This window comes from Neoarthrinium moseri, assembly GCF_022829205.1.
Source record: "Neoarthrinium moseri strain CBS 164.80 chromosome Unknown scaffold9_Wmoseri_CBS_16480, whole genome shotgun sequence".
Taxonomy (NCBI): domain Eukaryota; kingdom Fungi; phylum Ascomycota; class Sordariomycetes; order Amphisphaeriales; family Apiosporaceae; genus Neoarthrinium; species Neoarthrinium moseri.
The window spans coordinates 482456-498457 of NW_026055123.1; the positions used below are offsets into that span (position 1 = coordinate 482456).

Consider the following 16002-nt stretch of genomic DNA (forward strand, 5'->3'; position numbering starts at 1 on the left):
CCAACGCGGGGGCACCCCAATGGGCTCCCAAGTTACGCGGTGGTCGGATCGGGTGCCCCAGGCCTACAGGTTGGCTGGAAACGAGCTTAAATTAGCACCCATCTACTCGGATACGGGCTAAGTAAAGTCATTCCAGTGCAGCGACACGCGACACCTACCCACACACGCGAACTCATCGTGGGACAGAACACCAGAAATCGCGTTTCTATCAGGCGATCAAACCATGGGCGAATAGGATGTTGGCCTTCAAGAGTAGAGTTGGTCTTGGCCATGTAGAGGAAGCTGCCGGTAAAGTGGGAGGAGTTCGGCTCTCGTACTTCCAAGTAGAGCGTCAGTACAATTCGAGCAACTTTTCCGCCAAAACCCCCGGGCATCAATGGCTGCCAGACATTATTACAATTGAAAGCCTGATCAAACAGAACTCCGATGTTCAGCTGCCTTATAGTCTCTTCTTATTCGAATCCTGAATGGACTCGGCGGAAAATTCAAGCGCGTCTCTCTTCGTGAACCACAGTTGCCTCCAGTTCTTTACCCTCAACCGCCTTTTCCTCGTCCACAAGGTTGTGTACAACCTTTTCCTGGACATCGTGACGGACCTTCTCCTCTTCCGTTGGATACGCATGTTTCCACATCGTCCAGATAGAATGCTGGAACAAGTCGTCCATTGACTCAATAGACCGCCCCTTGAATTCAGGCATGCAGAAAAACACAAACACGAAGCCGATGTAGGTTAACACTGCATATAGCAGGAATGTACCCCAGCCCAAGTTTGTCATCATGAGCGGGGTCGCCTTGGTAATACCATAGTCGACAATCCAGTTAATAAAGAAGCAGATGCTCATCGAGAACGAACGGATGCGGGCGGGAAAGATCTCAGCCGCAACAACGTACGGCGCCACAGACCAACCGAACGACCTGATCACCAGAGTCAGCACGTTTTCGTTACATCTAAAGAGGTTAGATGCGGGACTTCTCACCATCCGAAAGCATATATGTAGATCCAGATAATTCCCACAATACCGCCAGCTGGAGTGCCCCCTGTAGAGTCAGGATTCGCAAATCTCACGTAGAGCGCGATGTAAAGCATGGCTGTTGCCTGAAGAAGAGCGCCGACCTGGAATGAAGTCAGTCGCCAGTCTTCGTGATACTGAGCATTGTAACACTTAAGGTTTGGCTTACCATCAACGGCCTCCGTCGGCCAACACGATCAACGATGTACGCAACATAGATGATGGTTGTTGCTAATTTCACCAGGCCATAAACGCCAGTGGTTAACAGGCTAAGAGACCCGGGTGCGACGCCGATCATCTCAAAGATCTCCGGTGCGAAATAATTCAGGCTATCTGTTCCAGTGAACTTGTGGAACAAGAAGAGCCATGCAGCAAGGAAGAATCGTCGGCGATTACTAGGAACAGTGACGATGTCTTTGATAACAACCCAATAATTCAGTCCTAGGAAGAGTCAACGTATGATCCCGATGACATTCTCTCCATTGCGGGACACCTACCTTTTGTGACCTCTTGCTCGGCATCGACTTGAGCGCAGACCTCCATGTACTCCTGATTCACATAGTGATGCTCTGCCGGGAGATTGCGTAACTTGCATAGGTTCTTGAGGCCTTGTTCCCTCTTTCCTCTAGCAATGAGAGCTCGTGGGGTATCAATGACAACTGGTGTCGGTTGATTAGCTTCGAGAAACCCGTAGGCCAACGTGCTGAAGTCTTACAAAACATCATCAAAAACATGAAGCCTCCAGGAATGATCTGGATACCCAATGCTAACTTCCACTGCAGATTACTTGACGTGGTCCATAACGACACACCATAGTTGGTCCAGAAAGCCAGACTGCGGGGCAATGTCAGTATCTCGTTCGCTATTACACTGTTTGGATGGCAGCCCTACCTCAATGCAAGGATAATACATAAGTTATACGAAGTTGTGAGTGAGCCACGAATGCTCTTGGGAGAGTTCTCTCCGAGATATTGAGGGGCTAACATGCTCGTAGCTCCGATAGCCAGGCCGGCGATGAATCTTCCAGCATAGAAGACGTCCAAAGTGGCAATTTCCTGCATGGTAGCTCCAACGAGAAATAGACAACCGAAAATGATCATCGAATACTTTCGGCCGAGGAAATCCGCAAATGGGGCTGCGAGAAGGGCTCCTGCGGAGCCACCAGCCGCCACTGAGATCTTCATTTAGTACATGTATGTCGGTGACGAGGAAGTCTTGTACGAACACATTGCGGCAATATTCCCAGCTGTGAAAATTTTCGTTAGCAATCTCATCTATGTACTCGAAACCCAGATTGATAGCAGTAATGCATGTATGAGAGAAGCACAAACCTCTTTGGTCAGCTTCATCTTCACTCAGAACATCTAGCCCGAATGCACGTTTGAAACTTGGAAGCGTAAGTACTCCTCCGATGTTCCCTTGGTCGAAGCCATAAGAACACCCAGCAAAGGCGACTGTCGTTGTCAGGTAAAACAGCTTCCAATTGAAGATTTCTTTGGGATCAGACTTCCAATCAGGGGATGCCCATATCGAAGTTCCACCACCCATACTGGATGGCTACAGGCAAGACTCGTTTGTTATGTCCAAGATTAGAGAGGAAGATAGGTGGCTGATTGGAGTCTGCGTATGGAGTATATTATCTCGCAGCGTTGCAGTTCTTGACCTTATAAGCCGAGAGCAGAGAACTCGAACTGGTGCGCGTCTCCTGCGTCGATAGTAGGCCTTTCTCGACTCGGCAGTTCTTCTCCCTGCTTGCAAGACTAGCCAATTAACATACCACGGAGAGCGCATGGAGGCAGACCCATTACCCCGGAAAGCTTAACCGCTTAGCTGTTGTGGGGGTGGATACTAGTGATGGGTCAAGTGAGCGTGACGCGATCCTTCCCCGCCTCGGCGACAAGTCCGATCCAGAGGATAGAAGACCGAGGATCAACGTCTGGCTTACACTTCGGTCAGCCTTGCGACTTGCGAATAAGCATCTACCAGCCCGGAGTTTAGCATATGGTAGTTTCCCTCGTACCCCAGGATTGGTCTTGCACTAACCTTAGGAGCGCTAGAGGTTGGCAGAGGGTTAAAGCTTTTCGAGTTCAAGAAAAACCACTGCAAGCCAAGGCAACTTGAGTTGCTCTTAATTTGTTACCTACATAAGCTAGATGTAACTGAGAAGCGAGCAGACATACGATCAGGCCAGCTCATATTTGACAAGGTTGTCTCCGAATATTGTGATTGCGCGAGAGAGAGAGTATCCAGCCAGTCATGTCTCTTACATCGACCCAAGAAACCCCCAGAGCAGAAACTCAATACATATCACGAGTTGACAACATACCCGCTGCCACCGTTCAATGCCATGCGTCAAACCTACTCGAACTGCCAGACAGAACGTTGCTTTGCGTGTGGTTTGGAGGAACCCAGGAAGGCTGCGCAGATATCTCGATCTACGCATCGAGATTGGACCCCGAGGCCCCGTTGTGGACTCAACCCGTCCGTATATCATCCGACGCCAGCCGCAGCGAACAGAACCCCATTCTATTCCGGGATCCCGTCACAGGCGCCATTTGGCTTTTCCACACTGCACAATCAGCAGGGAACCAAGATGAGGCTGCAATCATAGCTCGCATCTCAAACGATCAAGCAAAAACATGGTCGGAGCCGTTCGAGCCCTTCCCCGGGAAGAAAGGCGTTTTTGTGCGGCAGCCTTTGGTCGTTCTCTCCGGAAATACATGGGTGTTGCCTATCTTCTACTGCCGTGCGCCGCCTGGATTTCGGTGGATCGGGAGTGACGATGTATCAGCAGTCATGTACACCAAAGATGGCGGGAAGACATGGGCCGAGAGCAGCGTGCCAAATTCCAGAGGATGCGTGCACATGAACATCGTCGCGCTTCCTGCGAATAAATCCTATGTAGCGTTTTTCCGCAGCCGTTGGGCAGACCATATATATCGGGCTACCTCAGACGATGGCATCAGCTGGACAGCTCCCACCAAAACGACCCTCCCGAATCCAAATTCGGGAATCTGCTCAGCTACATTGCCGAACGGGAACCTCGTCATTGTGTTCAACGATTCGTGTGCAAGCGCCAGCATGGCCCGAAGGGAAGGACTCTATGATGATATCACCCCGGCGGACGACACACGGGTGAACCAGCCAGGTGTTGATGGGAAGACGGCGATCTGGGGGACCCCGCGCAAAGCACTTTCTGTTGGCCTGTCGAAGGACAACGGTGTCACTTGGAAGTATAGAGTACTGGAGGATGGCGATGGGTTCTGTATGACGAACAACTCAAAGGAACGGTCAAACAGAGAGCTCAGCTATCCCAGCATCTATGTGGACCGCACCTCGGAAAGCCAGAAGAGCGTTCACATCGCCTACACGTACCATCGGCAGAACATCAAGTACGTGCATATTTCGGATGTAGAGGCTTTCGTAAATGAATCGATGTAGCTTTAGCTGTAATTAGAGGTATTTACTCGAATCCATGCATTCTAATAGCCTTTTCGAAACCAATCACTGTAAACCCTATACAAGTAGGACAGTAACGTTGTGGCGAATCCGATGTATACGAGTGTAATAAGAATTTCTCCACAACGATCTGACCGGGGCTTTGACACCAGGGTTTCCATCGAGCCATCTGACTCCTGACTGTGTGTGAATGTCTGATAAGTTGGTAAACCTCGCTCAGCCATATCGACGAGGGTATCCTATTTATCGCTATTAGAGCAGGCAACTTTCCTGGGAATGCTGCAGGCGCATACACTAGAAGAGCTACTATTAGGGGTTCTTTTCCCCTGGTCACTCTCTCGAGTGGAAACCCCGTGGAGTGAGCCAGAAGTATAGGCATCCATCTTGTGTGTGCGGATTCGGCAACCTCTTCTTGTAGTGACGACTTGGTGGTAGAGGGAAGTGCCCAAAGTGTCCTAATCGCATAGATTTATAGAACGCTTTCAATCACTGAATCTTCACAGTTTGCCCAGCAGTGAATATGCCCGCCAGAACGGCTTGATGATGATATGCCACGATTCAAAATGTACACTTGGAAAGTCATAACTCAAGACATTGAGGGACAGTGATATGGAAGTTGAAGGTAAGGTATTCAATAGCATATGAGCATCATCAATAATCTACATATCGTAGAATGTTATGAGGTACCGTTCACCGCCGCGGCCCCTTTCCGTCCAGGCAGACTCTTCTCCATATCCTCCAGCACCTTCATCGTCTCGATACTCCACTTCTTCAGGTCATCCTTCAGCTCGACGTACGGCTTTCGCATCTTGAACATCTTCTCGTCGTTCAATCCTATCTGCCGACCCACGTACCACCACGCGCCGTATTTCGTACACGACAGCGACTTCTTGCAGGCCCACTCGGCGTTGGCCACCAGATCCTGCAGCTCACGCGCCTCGTTGAGTTTGCCCGCGGCCCAGTAGTCGTAGATCTTGGCCGTGGACTTGGGGAAGCAGTTGCCCAGCCCAGTCACGCACCCGTTGCCGCCGGAATGCAGCGTCGGCAGGAGATAGTCGCTGCTGCCGCCGTAGACGCCGAAATACGGCGGCTCGAATTTGGACGTCAGACGGGTAAGTTTTCCGACATTACCGCAGGTCAGCTTGGTAGCCACTATGTTCGGATGCGATGCCAAAGAGGCGAGCTGATCGGAATCCAAGTCTACGCCCGAAGTGACACCCGGGAACTAGTCAATGGTCAGCACTACGACATGATTTGGAGATCTCATAAACTCACGTTGTAGACAACGACCGGGATGGGGCTAGCATCCGCAACATCACGATAGTATGCGATCAGAGCATCGGACGTCAGGGCCTTTGCCCAGTAACTCGGGGGCAGAAGCAATCCCCAACCAGCACCTGCCTCAGCAGCCTCCTTTGCGAACTGTATCGTCTCAAAGGTGCTCTGTGCACTGATACCGGCGACTATAGGGTAATCAGGCAACCCCAGGTCAGTCACTGCCTTGCGAGCGGTACGGATAATGTTTTGTCGCTCTTGATGGGTCAAAAGCGCCAGCTCTCCATTGGTGCCTAAGTATACCAAGCCATGCATGCCACTATTTACCAAGTATTGGCAATGCGTGTACATGGCGTCAAGATTCACGGGCTGGGCTGGAGTATCATCGTAGAGTGTGATCACCTATGCGATCCATCAGTTTTATTGGTCTGGATATTTGTCTTGGGTATTGCTACTCACTGGAGTATAGACCCCCGGGGGTAAAGGCTTGGCCTTAGCGTCAGCGATCTTGGCTCCCATGATGATATTCTGTTGGCTTAGGGGTGATGGTAATGCTGGATTATTGGCCTACTGGAGTCGTACGGCGACAGGGCTTCGACAATATCAATGATGTGGCAAACCAGACTTCAACAAGATGCACCCTCCAGGCTTCTTTTGTTGGAGTAACTATCCCCGCATCTCTCTCCACCACACAGTCGCAACACGCGTGCGGTCGATTACTCCCGGAGTTCTCTCCGAGTGCACTGGGCTCCACCTCCGGTCTCTTGGACTGCCTCCGGCCCGTAACGATCAACAGCCGCTCGATGGCGGACTAGGCTCCGAGTCGGCCAGACTTGCGACGACACCCACCGGCAATATCGTCGTAGCTAACACAATTCTCGGGGCACACCAACAATCACAGGTCATCCATCACGCAAGCAATTCACTAACGCAGTTCATCGGGGGAGTACTCATGGTAATGTTATTCATGGCCAACTACCTAAAGACGTTCACCGACTTCCGGGAGTAGCCCGTCGTGATGGGCCAGGCACTGAAGTCGGGCTCGAACAGCAGCGCGTCCGTGCAGTTGCTGCCCAGCGATGTGTTGTTCAGCCACGCGGGCTCCCAGTACCAGACGCCCTGGCCGAGGCCGCGGGGCACCTCCTTGACGAGGTCGATGACCTTGCCCATCCACTCGACCTGGCCGTCGACGTCGTACGGGATGGCGGGCTCGGACGACTCCGGGATCGGGTTCCACTTGCCGTCGCACACGGCCGGGTAGTCGGTCTCGACCACCTGCACCGGCTTGCCGTAGCGGCGCACCAGGGCGCCCAGGCTCTCGCGCAGGTTGGCAAAGGTCGCGGCCGTGCCGTAGAAGGGGTAGAAGCTGACGCCGAAGACGTCGACGGCCGACGTGGGCACGCCGTTGTCGAACAGGGCCGAGTACCAGCGCGTCTGGAACGTCGCGTTCCAGCCGTTGTCCAGGTGCAGCATGACCTGGGGCCGGTGCACGCCGCGGGCGATGGCGTCGTCGACGCCCGCCCGCGCCGCCCGGTACAGCGCCGCGACGTTGGTGAAGTTCCTGGTCAGGGCGCCGTGCGGCTGGATGTCGACGTCGACGTAGCCCGTGGGCCACAGGAAGCCGTGGCGGATCTCGTTGCCCAGCGACACGATGTCGAGCTCGACGCCGGCGCGCTGGAAGGCGAGCAGCGTCTCCGTGACGTACTTGCGCAGCGTCTTTGAGAGCGCCTTCACCTCGGTCGGCCAGGCGGCCGGGATGGGCTGCTTCTGCGGGTCGGCCCAGCTGTCGGCGAAGTGGAAGTCGAGGTAGAGGCGGTGGCCCTTGCTTTGGAAGCGCTTCGCGAGGTCGAGCGTGTAGTCTAGTCCGTAGACCCCGTCCGGAGGGTTGACCCAGATCCGGAGCCGCACCGCATTCATGCCGCCGTCCCCGAGGATGTCGTCTGCCGGGCGGGTCTCATTGTTGCGAGCCGTGTCGACGTAGAAGTTGGTGCCACTGTCTTCGAGCAACTTCAGAGAGCTCAGATCGTGGCCCTTGTAGAACCGAGCATTTCTGAGACCTGATCAGCAATTGGCCTCTGTAGGACGTGGAGGACGATGCTTACTTTGAGCCGCCCTTCGAGGGTGCCGACGCTACTAACGCCAGGTAGGAAAGGAGGAGCGTTATGATATACATTATGATTAGCGGCGACCGACCCGTGTCCCTTGCGAGGTCATACTCTCGTGCCCTCTAGAGGCGGCATTCTGCATTTATACATGAACAGCGGCCCTGACCGAAGACTTTAGCCGCCTGCCCAGCCCGAGGCCATTTCGACTCCGTTCATCATGATGGGGTCATGAAAATTTCCCAAGAATCGCACACGGCTCCCCACAATGCAACCTTCTCCAACTTTTCTCGTCCTCAGACGGGTGGAAAAATCGTATACCACCCCAAGACAAGCGTCCCCGCTGTGGGGAAACCCCAGCAAACTCTGGACTCTGGAGATATAGCCACAGACAGCTAGCTGGCGCGACTAAGCTTAACTACTAGGCTAGCCGAACCCCGGTAATTGGGTCGCCTGCAGGTATTCCGCTCCTAGCCAGGTAGGCCCCCCAGCCACTCCGGGCGGCATGTCACATGTTCGCCCGCACCTGCAGATGGATTGGGACGGAGCCGCAATGTTGACGGCGTTCTAGAATGGGGTTTCATCATATACAGTATATTAAATCACTAATTTGCACCAGGACTTGTTCCACCTCGCGTAGGTCGTCACATATGAGGGGTTTTCTCGTAGTCCTTTCCCTACGTAATGTATCAGTGTCGTCACATGTGAAGAGAAATTTTGGTTTCCTCAGCTCTGAGATCTAGACTTGAGAGTCAGGCTTGTTTAGTTCATGGTTAATCCGATGCGTGCATGTTAATAATAGGATGGAGTTGAATATGTACTGACGGCGCTTACACAACGTCAAGGTTGCGGCCTAAACTTGACATTACACGTTGGAATTACATACACCAGGCATCGAGTAGCAAAGCGAAGTATTCTCCATTGGAAAGGTTGACTGCCAAGTTTCCATATGCCCAGGGTTTTACCAGAGTACATCCAGTTAGCTATACATTTCCATGGAACTCACTCAACATCTTTGCTCCCAGGTCTATTGGCTTCGAACAAGCTACATCCTACAACTCTCGGCTCCAAAAGCCGGCTGGCTCCTAGTTCGGATGAAGCCTACGAGTCTCTCTAGGGACGGTCGCAAGCAGTCTCCTCGGGCAAATCCTACCCGCCGGTCTCGATCTTCATCCTGCGCTCGATCCAATCCCGCAAATGACCGGCGATCTCAGCCGAGGGGTAGTCAGGCCCATAGCCTACAGCAGCCTGCACATGATTCGAGGCCAACATGGTCTCATCTCTCATAGGGTTTCTCTACATCGGCTTCAGGATAGAAGTCCTTGGTGAGCATTGTCTTGAGGCTGCATCCGGTCCAAGACACATCCCTAGCCGGAGGGGGCCCGGGATGACGACTTCGTACGTGACAAGTCATTGTATAACAGCTTGTCATCGCATGAAGTCTGAGATAAGCGTGGCCCCAGCAACAACGGGTGTGAGGCCGGCAACGTGAGCTTCTGTGCCATCCAGGGCTATGTTGTCGACAGAGAGGAGGCTTGCATGTAAAGCATATCTGAAGACAAAGCCCCTATACTCGGGTTTGCTTTGTAAGGCAGTTTGTCGATCCGCGGCGCAAGTCGGTCCACTTGGAATACTCCCGAGAACGTAATGGTCGGAATATTCTCATCGACAGCTACATTGGTGAAGAGAAAGTCGAAAGACGGCTTTCGGTATTGCCGACGTCTCAATTGTCGATCTGATGCCAATATCGTTCCGCGAAGTCATTTCAGACGACAAGCAGCCGCAATAAAAGTTACACGGCCTCTGGTCGTCAATCGCCACACTGCCGTGATAGATCGGATGCCAAAGGGGTAACCCGACGGTGGGCAATTAAATTCAGTCGCCAGTCGCTCAGACAGCCCTCAGGGGTAGTATATGCTGCACCAAGCACTCACGCCTGCAGAGCGGGCACTCGGGCTTTTCCCTCACCCAGTCGCCGATGCACTCCCAGCAGAAGACGTGGCCACACTGCGTGGCCGACGGGTCCTTGAGCTCCTCCAGACAGAGCGTGCACTTGCGCTGCTGGGTGCCCTTGATCCAGCCCATGGTCTTGCCGTCGGCCAGGTCGTAGCGCGGCTGGCCGAGGACGGGCGTGTGGGTGGCGGCGGCGATGTCGACGTGCGTCTGCCCCGACGGTCCTCCCGCCGAGGTTAGCAGTGCATTGTTGCTGCTGTAAGCATGTTCGTTGAGTGAGACGTGGGTGTCTGAGTAGCTGTTACGTTCTCGACCCTCCTGACCCTCTCCACTCGACAACGTTGATTTGACGTGCAAGTATCCCTGGACTGCGAGCTGCACCACGAGAAGGACGCCGAGGACCTCGTAGCCGGCTCTGTCGGCTCCCTCCTCGATTTTTCGGGTGAAAATGTACCGCAGCCCGGTCAGGCGCTTTGCGATCTCGTAATATGAGCCGCTGAAGTAGAACAAGGCGAGACTGACGGCGGAAACAGGAGCCGGGCTTGTGAGGGTGGGCAGGTTGGCCAAGACGTAGGACTGGGTCTTGAAGCTCCAGGAGTCGACTTTCTTTGCGCCCTGCATGCGTAGCCTTGCTAGGTTGCGCTCCAACCGCGCCCTGATCTTCGCCCTCAAACTGGGCAATACCTTCGCCAGCGCGTAGGGCAGGAGTATGCTGCCGGCGATGTATGCTGCTCTCCGCGGCAACGCGGGCAGAGAGCCATCCTGCCCCTCGATCTGGACCAGATCGCAGTACTCCTCTCCCAGTGTGCGGTTGCCGATCAGAGTCGTGAGGCATAGGTAGATCAGGTCGGCGGCGGTCTTGGACTCGGTCGCCCAGGCATGGGCCGAGCGCGCGCCGAGCAGGCGGCGGTGCAGGTCGGCCAGCTGGTGGGTCAGGACGCCTTGGAAGTAGGCATCCTTCTGGTGCGAGCGGATGATGTCCGGGGCGAAGGCGAAGGGGTACGGCGACGATGGGAGCGTCGCGGCGGACGGGCTGCTGGTTTCGACGGCAGCGGCCATGATGGGCCGAGGGTGGGCGGTGGTGGTGGTCAGGTGTGACACGCGGATAACGTCGATGCACTTGAGGGGCTCTTTCACCAGTATGCCAGCGTTGCTTGGTGTCTATCAGGCTTGAGAGTCATGCATGCAATTCCCAGCACGGTCTGCAATTGTTGCTCTGTAGAAGTCATCGCGAGTTTCCCACGGCCCAGGAGCTCGGAGCTGGGCCAATTCCCGTCATCGCTGGACCTCGGCCGGATCTCTCAGCTGCCGCCTGTGCCCACCAGGCCAGTCCAACCCAACGGCTACCTACCCGGCCGAAGCACGACAGGGGGCCTTGTGCCTCCCGTGGGCCCCGAGCCTAGGTACCTAGGTACCCAGGTGGCTATTGCCTTAGCGCGGCCACAGGGATGTGTGACGTCGCCTGGCGCCTGTCAGGCCTGTCCCATATGCCCCTAAGTTAAATCTGTCTCACGCGGCCTGCAGGGGGGTGGAAATTGATCAATGGCATTCGTGACACGCAACCCAGAACGACGACACATCGCCGTATTTTTCTGTCCGCCGTCCGCCGTGCGATGCACTCTCACCACTCCGGATAGGATCGCAGCATAACAGCACTGGAGCTGGCGTCTGGTCGGTCACGCACTCTGGCCACGGCATTGCCCCCTCTCGACGCTCCCATATGATCCAACACACGACGCGCAGCAGCCATGGACGGTGATCCGGCAGTCGAGCCCGAGCTCGACTCCTTCAGCTTGACCTTCCCCCTGCCCTATCGCGTTGGCTTCATCGTCGTGCTCGGTACGTCCTTCTTTGGCATCCCACGACCCGCCCGCCAGCCTGGCAGCTTGTAGTTCATGACTGACACACAATTGCGCGACCAACAGCCGTCTGGCTCTGGGGCGTCAACCTGCAGTACCTCGCGCGCCTCAAGATCGATGTGCCCTCGCTCATCCGCTACCCGGCGCGCAACTCGATCCACCAGCCGCCGCACCACCTGTCGACGTACCGCCTGGCCACGCTGCTGTCGGCCATCTACGCCTTCAGCCTGCTGGTCTTCTGGCTCTTCACCCACCGCAACCCGGCCCTGGTGCTCGCCTGGGACTGGCTGCCGCTGACCTACCTGCTCGTGCTCATGGCCGTCTTCCTGGCCCCGCTGCAGGACCTGTCGAGCGCCGGCCGCCGCCGCTTCCTCAGCACCCTGCGCCGCGTCTCGGTCGGCGGCATCGCCGAGGCCAAGGACGGCAAGTTCGGCGACATCCTGCTGGCCGACGTGCTGACCTCGTACGCCAAGGTCTTCGGCGACCTGTACGTCGCCCTGTGCATGTTCTTCCGCACCGACGGCTCCGCCACGGCGCGCCCGGACCGCAGCTGCGGCGGCACCGTCATCGTGCCGCTGATCATGGCCATCCCCAGCATGATCCGCCTGCGCCAGTGCCTGATCGAGTACGGGCGCGTGCGCCGCGGCCGCATGGACGAGAAGACGGGCTGGGGCGGCCAGCACCTGGCCAACGCGCTCAAGTACAGCACGGCCTTCCCCGTCATCGTCTTCTCGGCGCTGCAGCGCAGCCGCGGGCCCAGCCCGGCCCTGTACCGGATGTGGGTGGCGGCCTGCGTCGTCAACTCGGCCTACTCGTTCTACTGGGACGTGGCCAAGGACTGGGACCTGACGCTGTTCGCGGGGGCGCGCGAGCGCGCCGCCCCCGACCACGCCTTCGGCCTGCGCCGCAGGCTGTACGTCGGCCCGCCGGGCCTGTACTACGGCGTCGTCGGCCTGGACCTGCTGCTGCGCTGCACGTGGAGCCTCAAGCTCAGCCCGCACCTGGACCACTTTGCCGACTTTGAGAGCTCCATCTTCGTCATCGAGTTCCTCGAGGTCTTCCGCCGCTGGGCCTGGATCTTCTTCCGCGTCGAAACCGAGTGGATCCGCAACAACGCCGGCCCCGCCCTCCCCGGGCCCGTCCTGGACGACGGCGCCGGCGTCGGCCAGGGCATCCTGCTCGGCGACTACGGCGGCGGCAACGGTGGCAATGGCCACTACAAGGACGACGACGATGACTGATTAGACTTGGAGGGGCTTGGTTGTGTATTTTGTATCATATGGATAGGCGTGTGCCGGGAAAGCGCGCGCGGCGTTGGTTGGTGTTGGCGGACCACCATCTGTGTGCGCACTTAAAGTATTTGGTGGCATTTTCAGGCGTTATATTATACAGGTATACCTAGAATTTTCAAATCCGGTCCCAGCGTGGGCTGTGATCACGATACTGGCTAGTTGTCAAACAAGTATTCGTTCATAAAAATCTTCTTCCAACTATTCATCAGGGGTGCTAGCATTCGTGTGCCCATCGATTATAATATAACTTATATATGTATACCATATGCAAGATGCCACCCAACGCCGCGCAATGACCAAGGCGCCCGTATCCTAGAACGATGCATATACCTGCCACACGATGAGGGTAAAAAGGGCTACTGGAAATATAGTACAAAGACAAAGCGTCTGTCTCTCTATGCGACTCAAACACGGCCCTCATCTCTCTCTTTACTTTTTTTTTTCGTTCTAGAGGAACCAGGTCATCCAGGGGCGCGAGCGCGTGTTGGGCTGCTTGACCTTGTTCAGGCAGTAGCCCTCAAAGTTGCGGCGGGTGCGGCCGTCGCAGGTGCAGCGGCACCCGACCCCACCGTCCATCTCGGGCGACCACGGCTCGTTGCCCAGGGCCAGGGAGCCCGGGAGCTGGCCGCCGGGCGCGTTGGCCGGGCACTGGTACAGCTTGTCGTGCCGGTACCCAAAGTCCTCGAAGTGGTGGACTTGGCGCGGGTCGACGTACATGGCGACAGCGAGGGAGTGGACAGCGGCGTCGCCCCACTATATGAGAGTTAGCATCCGGGGTTGGCATATTCAGGGGTTCTTCTCGTTAAAGATGGGGATGTATGACTTACACGCTCAAAGTAAAAGCCTCCCTTCTTGTCCAGGTACTCGAAGAAATCCTGGTAGGCCGGACTGCGGAAGAAGTCCATGTCGGCAATCTCGAAGTTGCTCCAGTAGTGGCACAAGCTCCAGGGGTCGCCGGACCTGTCCCTGTGCGCGAGGAAGTTCAGAAAGCGCCGGAAGGGGAACGGCATCCAGCTGGCCTGCACCATGGCTCGCCACAGGTTGTTGGTGGGGATGCCGTGCATCTCCTTCCAGTCGGCCATCTCGCGGAACAGCGAGGGGCACGTCTTCCCGACCTCCCACAGCGCGATTGTAAAGCCGTAGACCTTGTCGTTCTTGGCCATCTGCACAAAGGGGTCGTAGGTGATGGAGCAGGTGAAGTCAACGTCTGGTTCGAGGCGCCAGTACCACTTGTACTTCTTCAGGAAATCCATCTGGTAGAATTTGCTGCAGATTACTTGATTAGCCTCCGTCTATATGTATATGTGGAAAAGGGACACGGGGTATGGGGCTCTCGTCTCGGGGGGGGGGATGGTGTGGCATACCCAGAATAGTACCGGCACATGTGATGGTATCCCTCGCTCCCGGCGTGCGGGAGGCCCTGCTCGCCCTGCTCCTTGATGGCCTGCTTCGCGGCGCCCTCGTTCATCCACTCGGGAAAGGTCCAGGTCTTCTGGGGGATGACCTCGAAGGTGGCCAGGCCGCGCGAGGTCTTGTTCAGCACGTCGATGAACTTCTGGCTCCAGGGCTCATCGTTCATGAAGACAATGGGGTAGTTGAACCAGCGGTTGAAGGCGTGGTCGATGCTGGTGATGGTCTTGTTGGCGGCGACCAGCTCCGAGTTGCGGGCGAGCATGACCAGCACGGCGTTCTCGCGCGGCGCCGTCGTGTCGGGCTCCTGGCATGTTGTGAAGAAGGGGGCGTCGAGCTCGCGGTCGGGCTTGGGCACGTGGTACTGGTACATATGGATGCAGACCTCGAAGAAGAAGGCCAGGCCGACGGGGAGGACGAGCCAGAGGGGGACGCGGCGCGCCGGACGAAGTACCCGTCGCAGCATTCTTCGGAGGGCGGAGGGCGGAGGGCGGAGGGCGATAGGGAGGCGGGGGAACCCGGGGGGCCGGGTAGGGTTCGCGAGGTTGCAACGACTGCTTCCTTTATTTGACCACCGACATCCCTTGCAGTGGTGCTCTTGTTGCTGAGGGACTCTAGTGTCAAGTCATGGACCCAAGGTGTTTCGGTGTCCTCTCTAGCGGTAGCGCGAGGGTTGGCCAGGTCTGAGAGGGCAGTCCGAGTCGCGCATAGGCTGGGGGCAACGCAATGGGACACGGAGGGAGGGAGAGAGCAAGCAGGGCAATCTACCTGGGGAGAATGACTGGGCTCCGACAAAGATCAGAGAGACAAGATGACAGGATTGATCGGCGCGGCGAAGAGAGAGCGACCCTGTGCCGCTGGGGGGGTACACAATGGGGGAAATCAAAAAGTTTCCAATCAATGCTGCCATGCAAATGGGATGGATTGCCAGGGCCAGGCAGCGACCCAAACCAAAAGTCCCCTGATGACATGGGGGGCATGGGCAAATGGGGAGTCGGCGCGCGCTAGACTAGAGACAGAGACAACCCCTTCCGCCCATCGTCCAGTGTGGGGAAGAGGGAAAAAAGGGCGGCTGTAACTCTACTCCATACTGCAAGTGTCAATCAACATGCTGGCAATTTGAGAGGGTTCCAGTGAAAAAATAAAAAAAATAAAAAGTCAGCCTCCCAGTCGAACCCTTATTATTACCTAGCCAGTGGAGAGGCAGCCCACGTCGAAGCCAGGGTGGGTTCGACCTTGACGAGCTTGACTGCATAGATGCTTAAGTACACTGACTTACACCTGGGCAGCTAGGGGCGCTGGGGGAATAGGAGGTCTCGGCACGCCAGCCGCTACACGGGCTCCAACCACAGCACCGAGAGCAGCCACAAACACCTAGTCCACTGAAAGTCAGCTCAATCCAAGCAAAGCCAAGCCACCTATCGTGCGCAATGTCGATTCGTTAGCGCCCGTTTTTGACACGACGTGAACCGAAAGTTGTGCTTGCTCGATCGAAGGCAGTTGCAAAGGTATCCCCATCCAGACTGGCTGACATCCAATGTGCCAGGTTCGTGGCTTTCCATTTGATTGGTGTGGGAGTCTTGCGTGTATCTGAAATCTTGGTCTCAACTCAGATCCGGACACTTCCTTGGCCTTGTGCAGT

The 16002-nt window shown here is 56.0% G+C and overlaps 7 protein-coding genes across 7 annotated transcripts; 2 read left to right on the forward strand and 5 right to left on the reverse strand.

Moving 5' to 3' along the window:
* Positions 1-485: 485 nt before the first annotated feature.
* Positions 486-2558, reverse strand: JN550_003746 (uncharacterized protein; the record flags this gene model as incomplete). The annotated part of the gene is made up of 8 exons (XM_049315184.1): positions 486-915; positions 978-1114; positions 1180-1451; positions 1508-1669; positions 1726-1844; positions 1902-2181; positions 2236-2256; positions 2342-2558. The coding sequence occupies 8 exons, from the start codon at positions 2556-2558 to the stop codon at positions 486-488; spliced, it is 1638 nt and encodes a 545-aa protein (XP_049174316.1).
* Positions 2559-3266: 708 nt separating this feature from the next.
* On the forward strand, positions 3267-4451 carry JN550_003747 (uncharacterized protein; the record flags this gene model as incomplete). Its single annotated transcript, XM_049315185.1, has 1 exon — positions 3267-4451. One exon carries the CDS (start codon positions 3267-3269, stop codon positions 4449-4451), a length of 1185 nt encoding a protein of 394 aa, XP_049174317.1.
* A 694-nt stretch (positions 4452-5145) lies between these two features.
* Positions 5146-6263, reverse strand: JN550_003748 (uncharacterized protein; the record flags this gene model as incomplete). The annotated part of the gene is made up of 3 exons (XM_049315186.1): positions 5146-5694; positions 5745-6146; positions 6204-6263. 3 exons carry the CDS (start codon positions 6261-6263, stop codon positions 5146-5148), a joined length of 1011 nt encoding a protein of 336 aa, XP_049174318.1.
* Positions 6264-6719: 456 nt separating this feature from the next.
* Positions 6720-7917, reverse strand: JN550_003749 (uncharacterized protein; the record flags this gene model as incomplete). Its single annotated transcript, XM_049315187.1, has 2 exons — positions 6720-7794; positions 7847-7917. 2 exons carry the CDS (start codon positions 7915-7917, stop codon positions 6720-6722), a joined length of 1146 nt encoding a protein of 381 aa, XP_049174319.1.
* Positions 7918-9736: 1819 nt separating this feature from the next.
* On the reverse strand, positions 9737-10858 carry JN550_003750 (uncharacterized protein; the record flags this gene model as incomplete). The annotated part of the gene is made up of 1 exon (XM_049315188.1): positions 9737-10858. The coding sequence occupies one exon, from the start codon at positions 10856-10858 to the stop codon at positions 9737-9739; it is 1122 nt and encodes a 373-aa protein (XP_049174320.1).
* Positions 10859-11547: 689 nt separating this feature from the next.
* JN550_003751 (uncharacterized protein) lies at positions 11548-12899 on the forward strand (the record flags this gene model as incomplete). Its single annotated transcript, XM_049315189.1, has 2 exons — positions 11548-11638; positions 11725-12899. The coding sequence occupies 2 exons, from the start codon at positions 11548-11550 to the stop codon at positions 12897-12899; spliced, it is 1266 nt and encodes a 421-aa protein (XP_049174321.1).
* A 498-nt stretch (positions 12900-13397) lies between these two features.
* JN550_003752 (uncharacterized protein) lies at positions 13398-14826 on the reverse strand (the record flags this gene model as incomplete). Its single annotated transcript, XM_049315191.1, has 3 exons — positions 13398-13703; positions 13778-14216; positions 14315-14826. The coding sequence occupies 3 exons, from the start codon at positions 14824-14826 to the stop codon at positions 13398-13400; spliced, it is 1257 nt and encodes a 418-aa protein (XP_049174322.1).
* Between the last annotated feature and the right edge of the window lie 1176 nt (positions 14827-16002).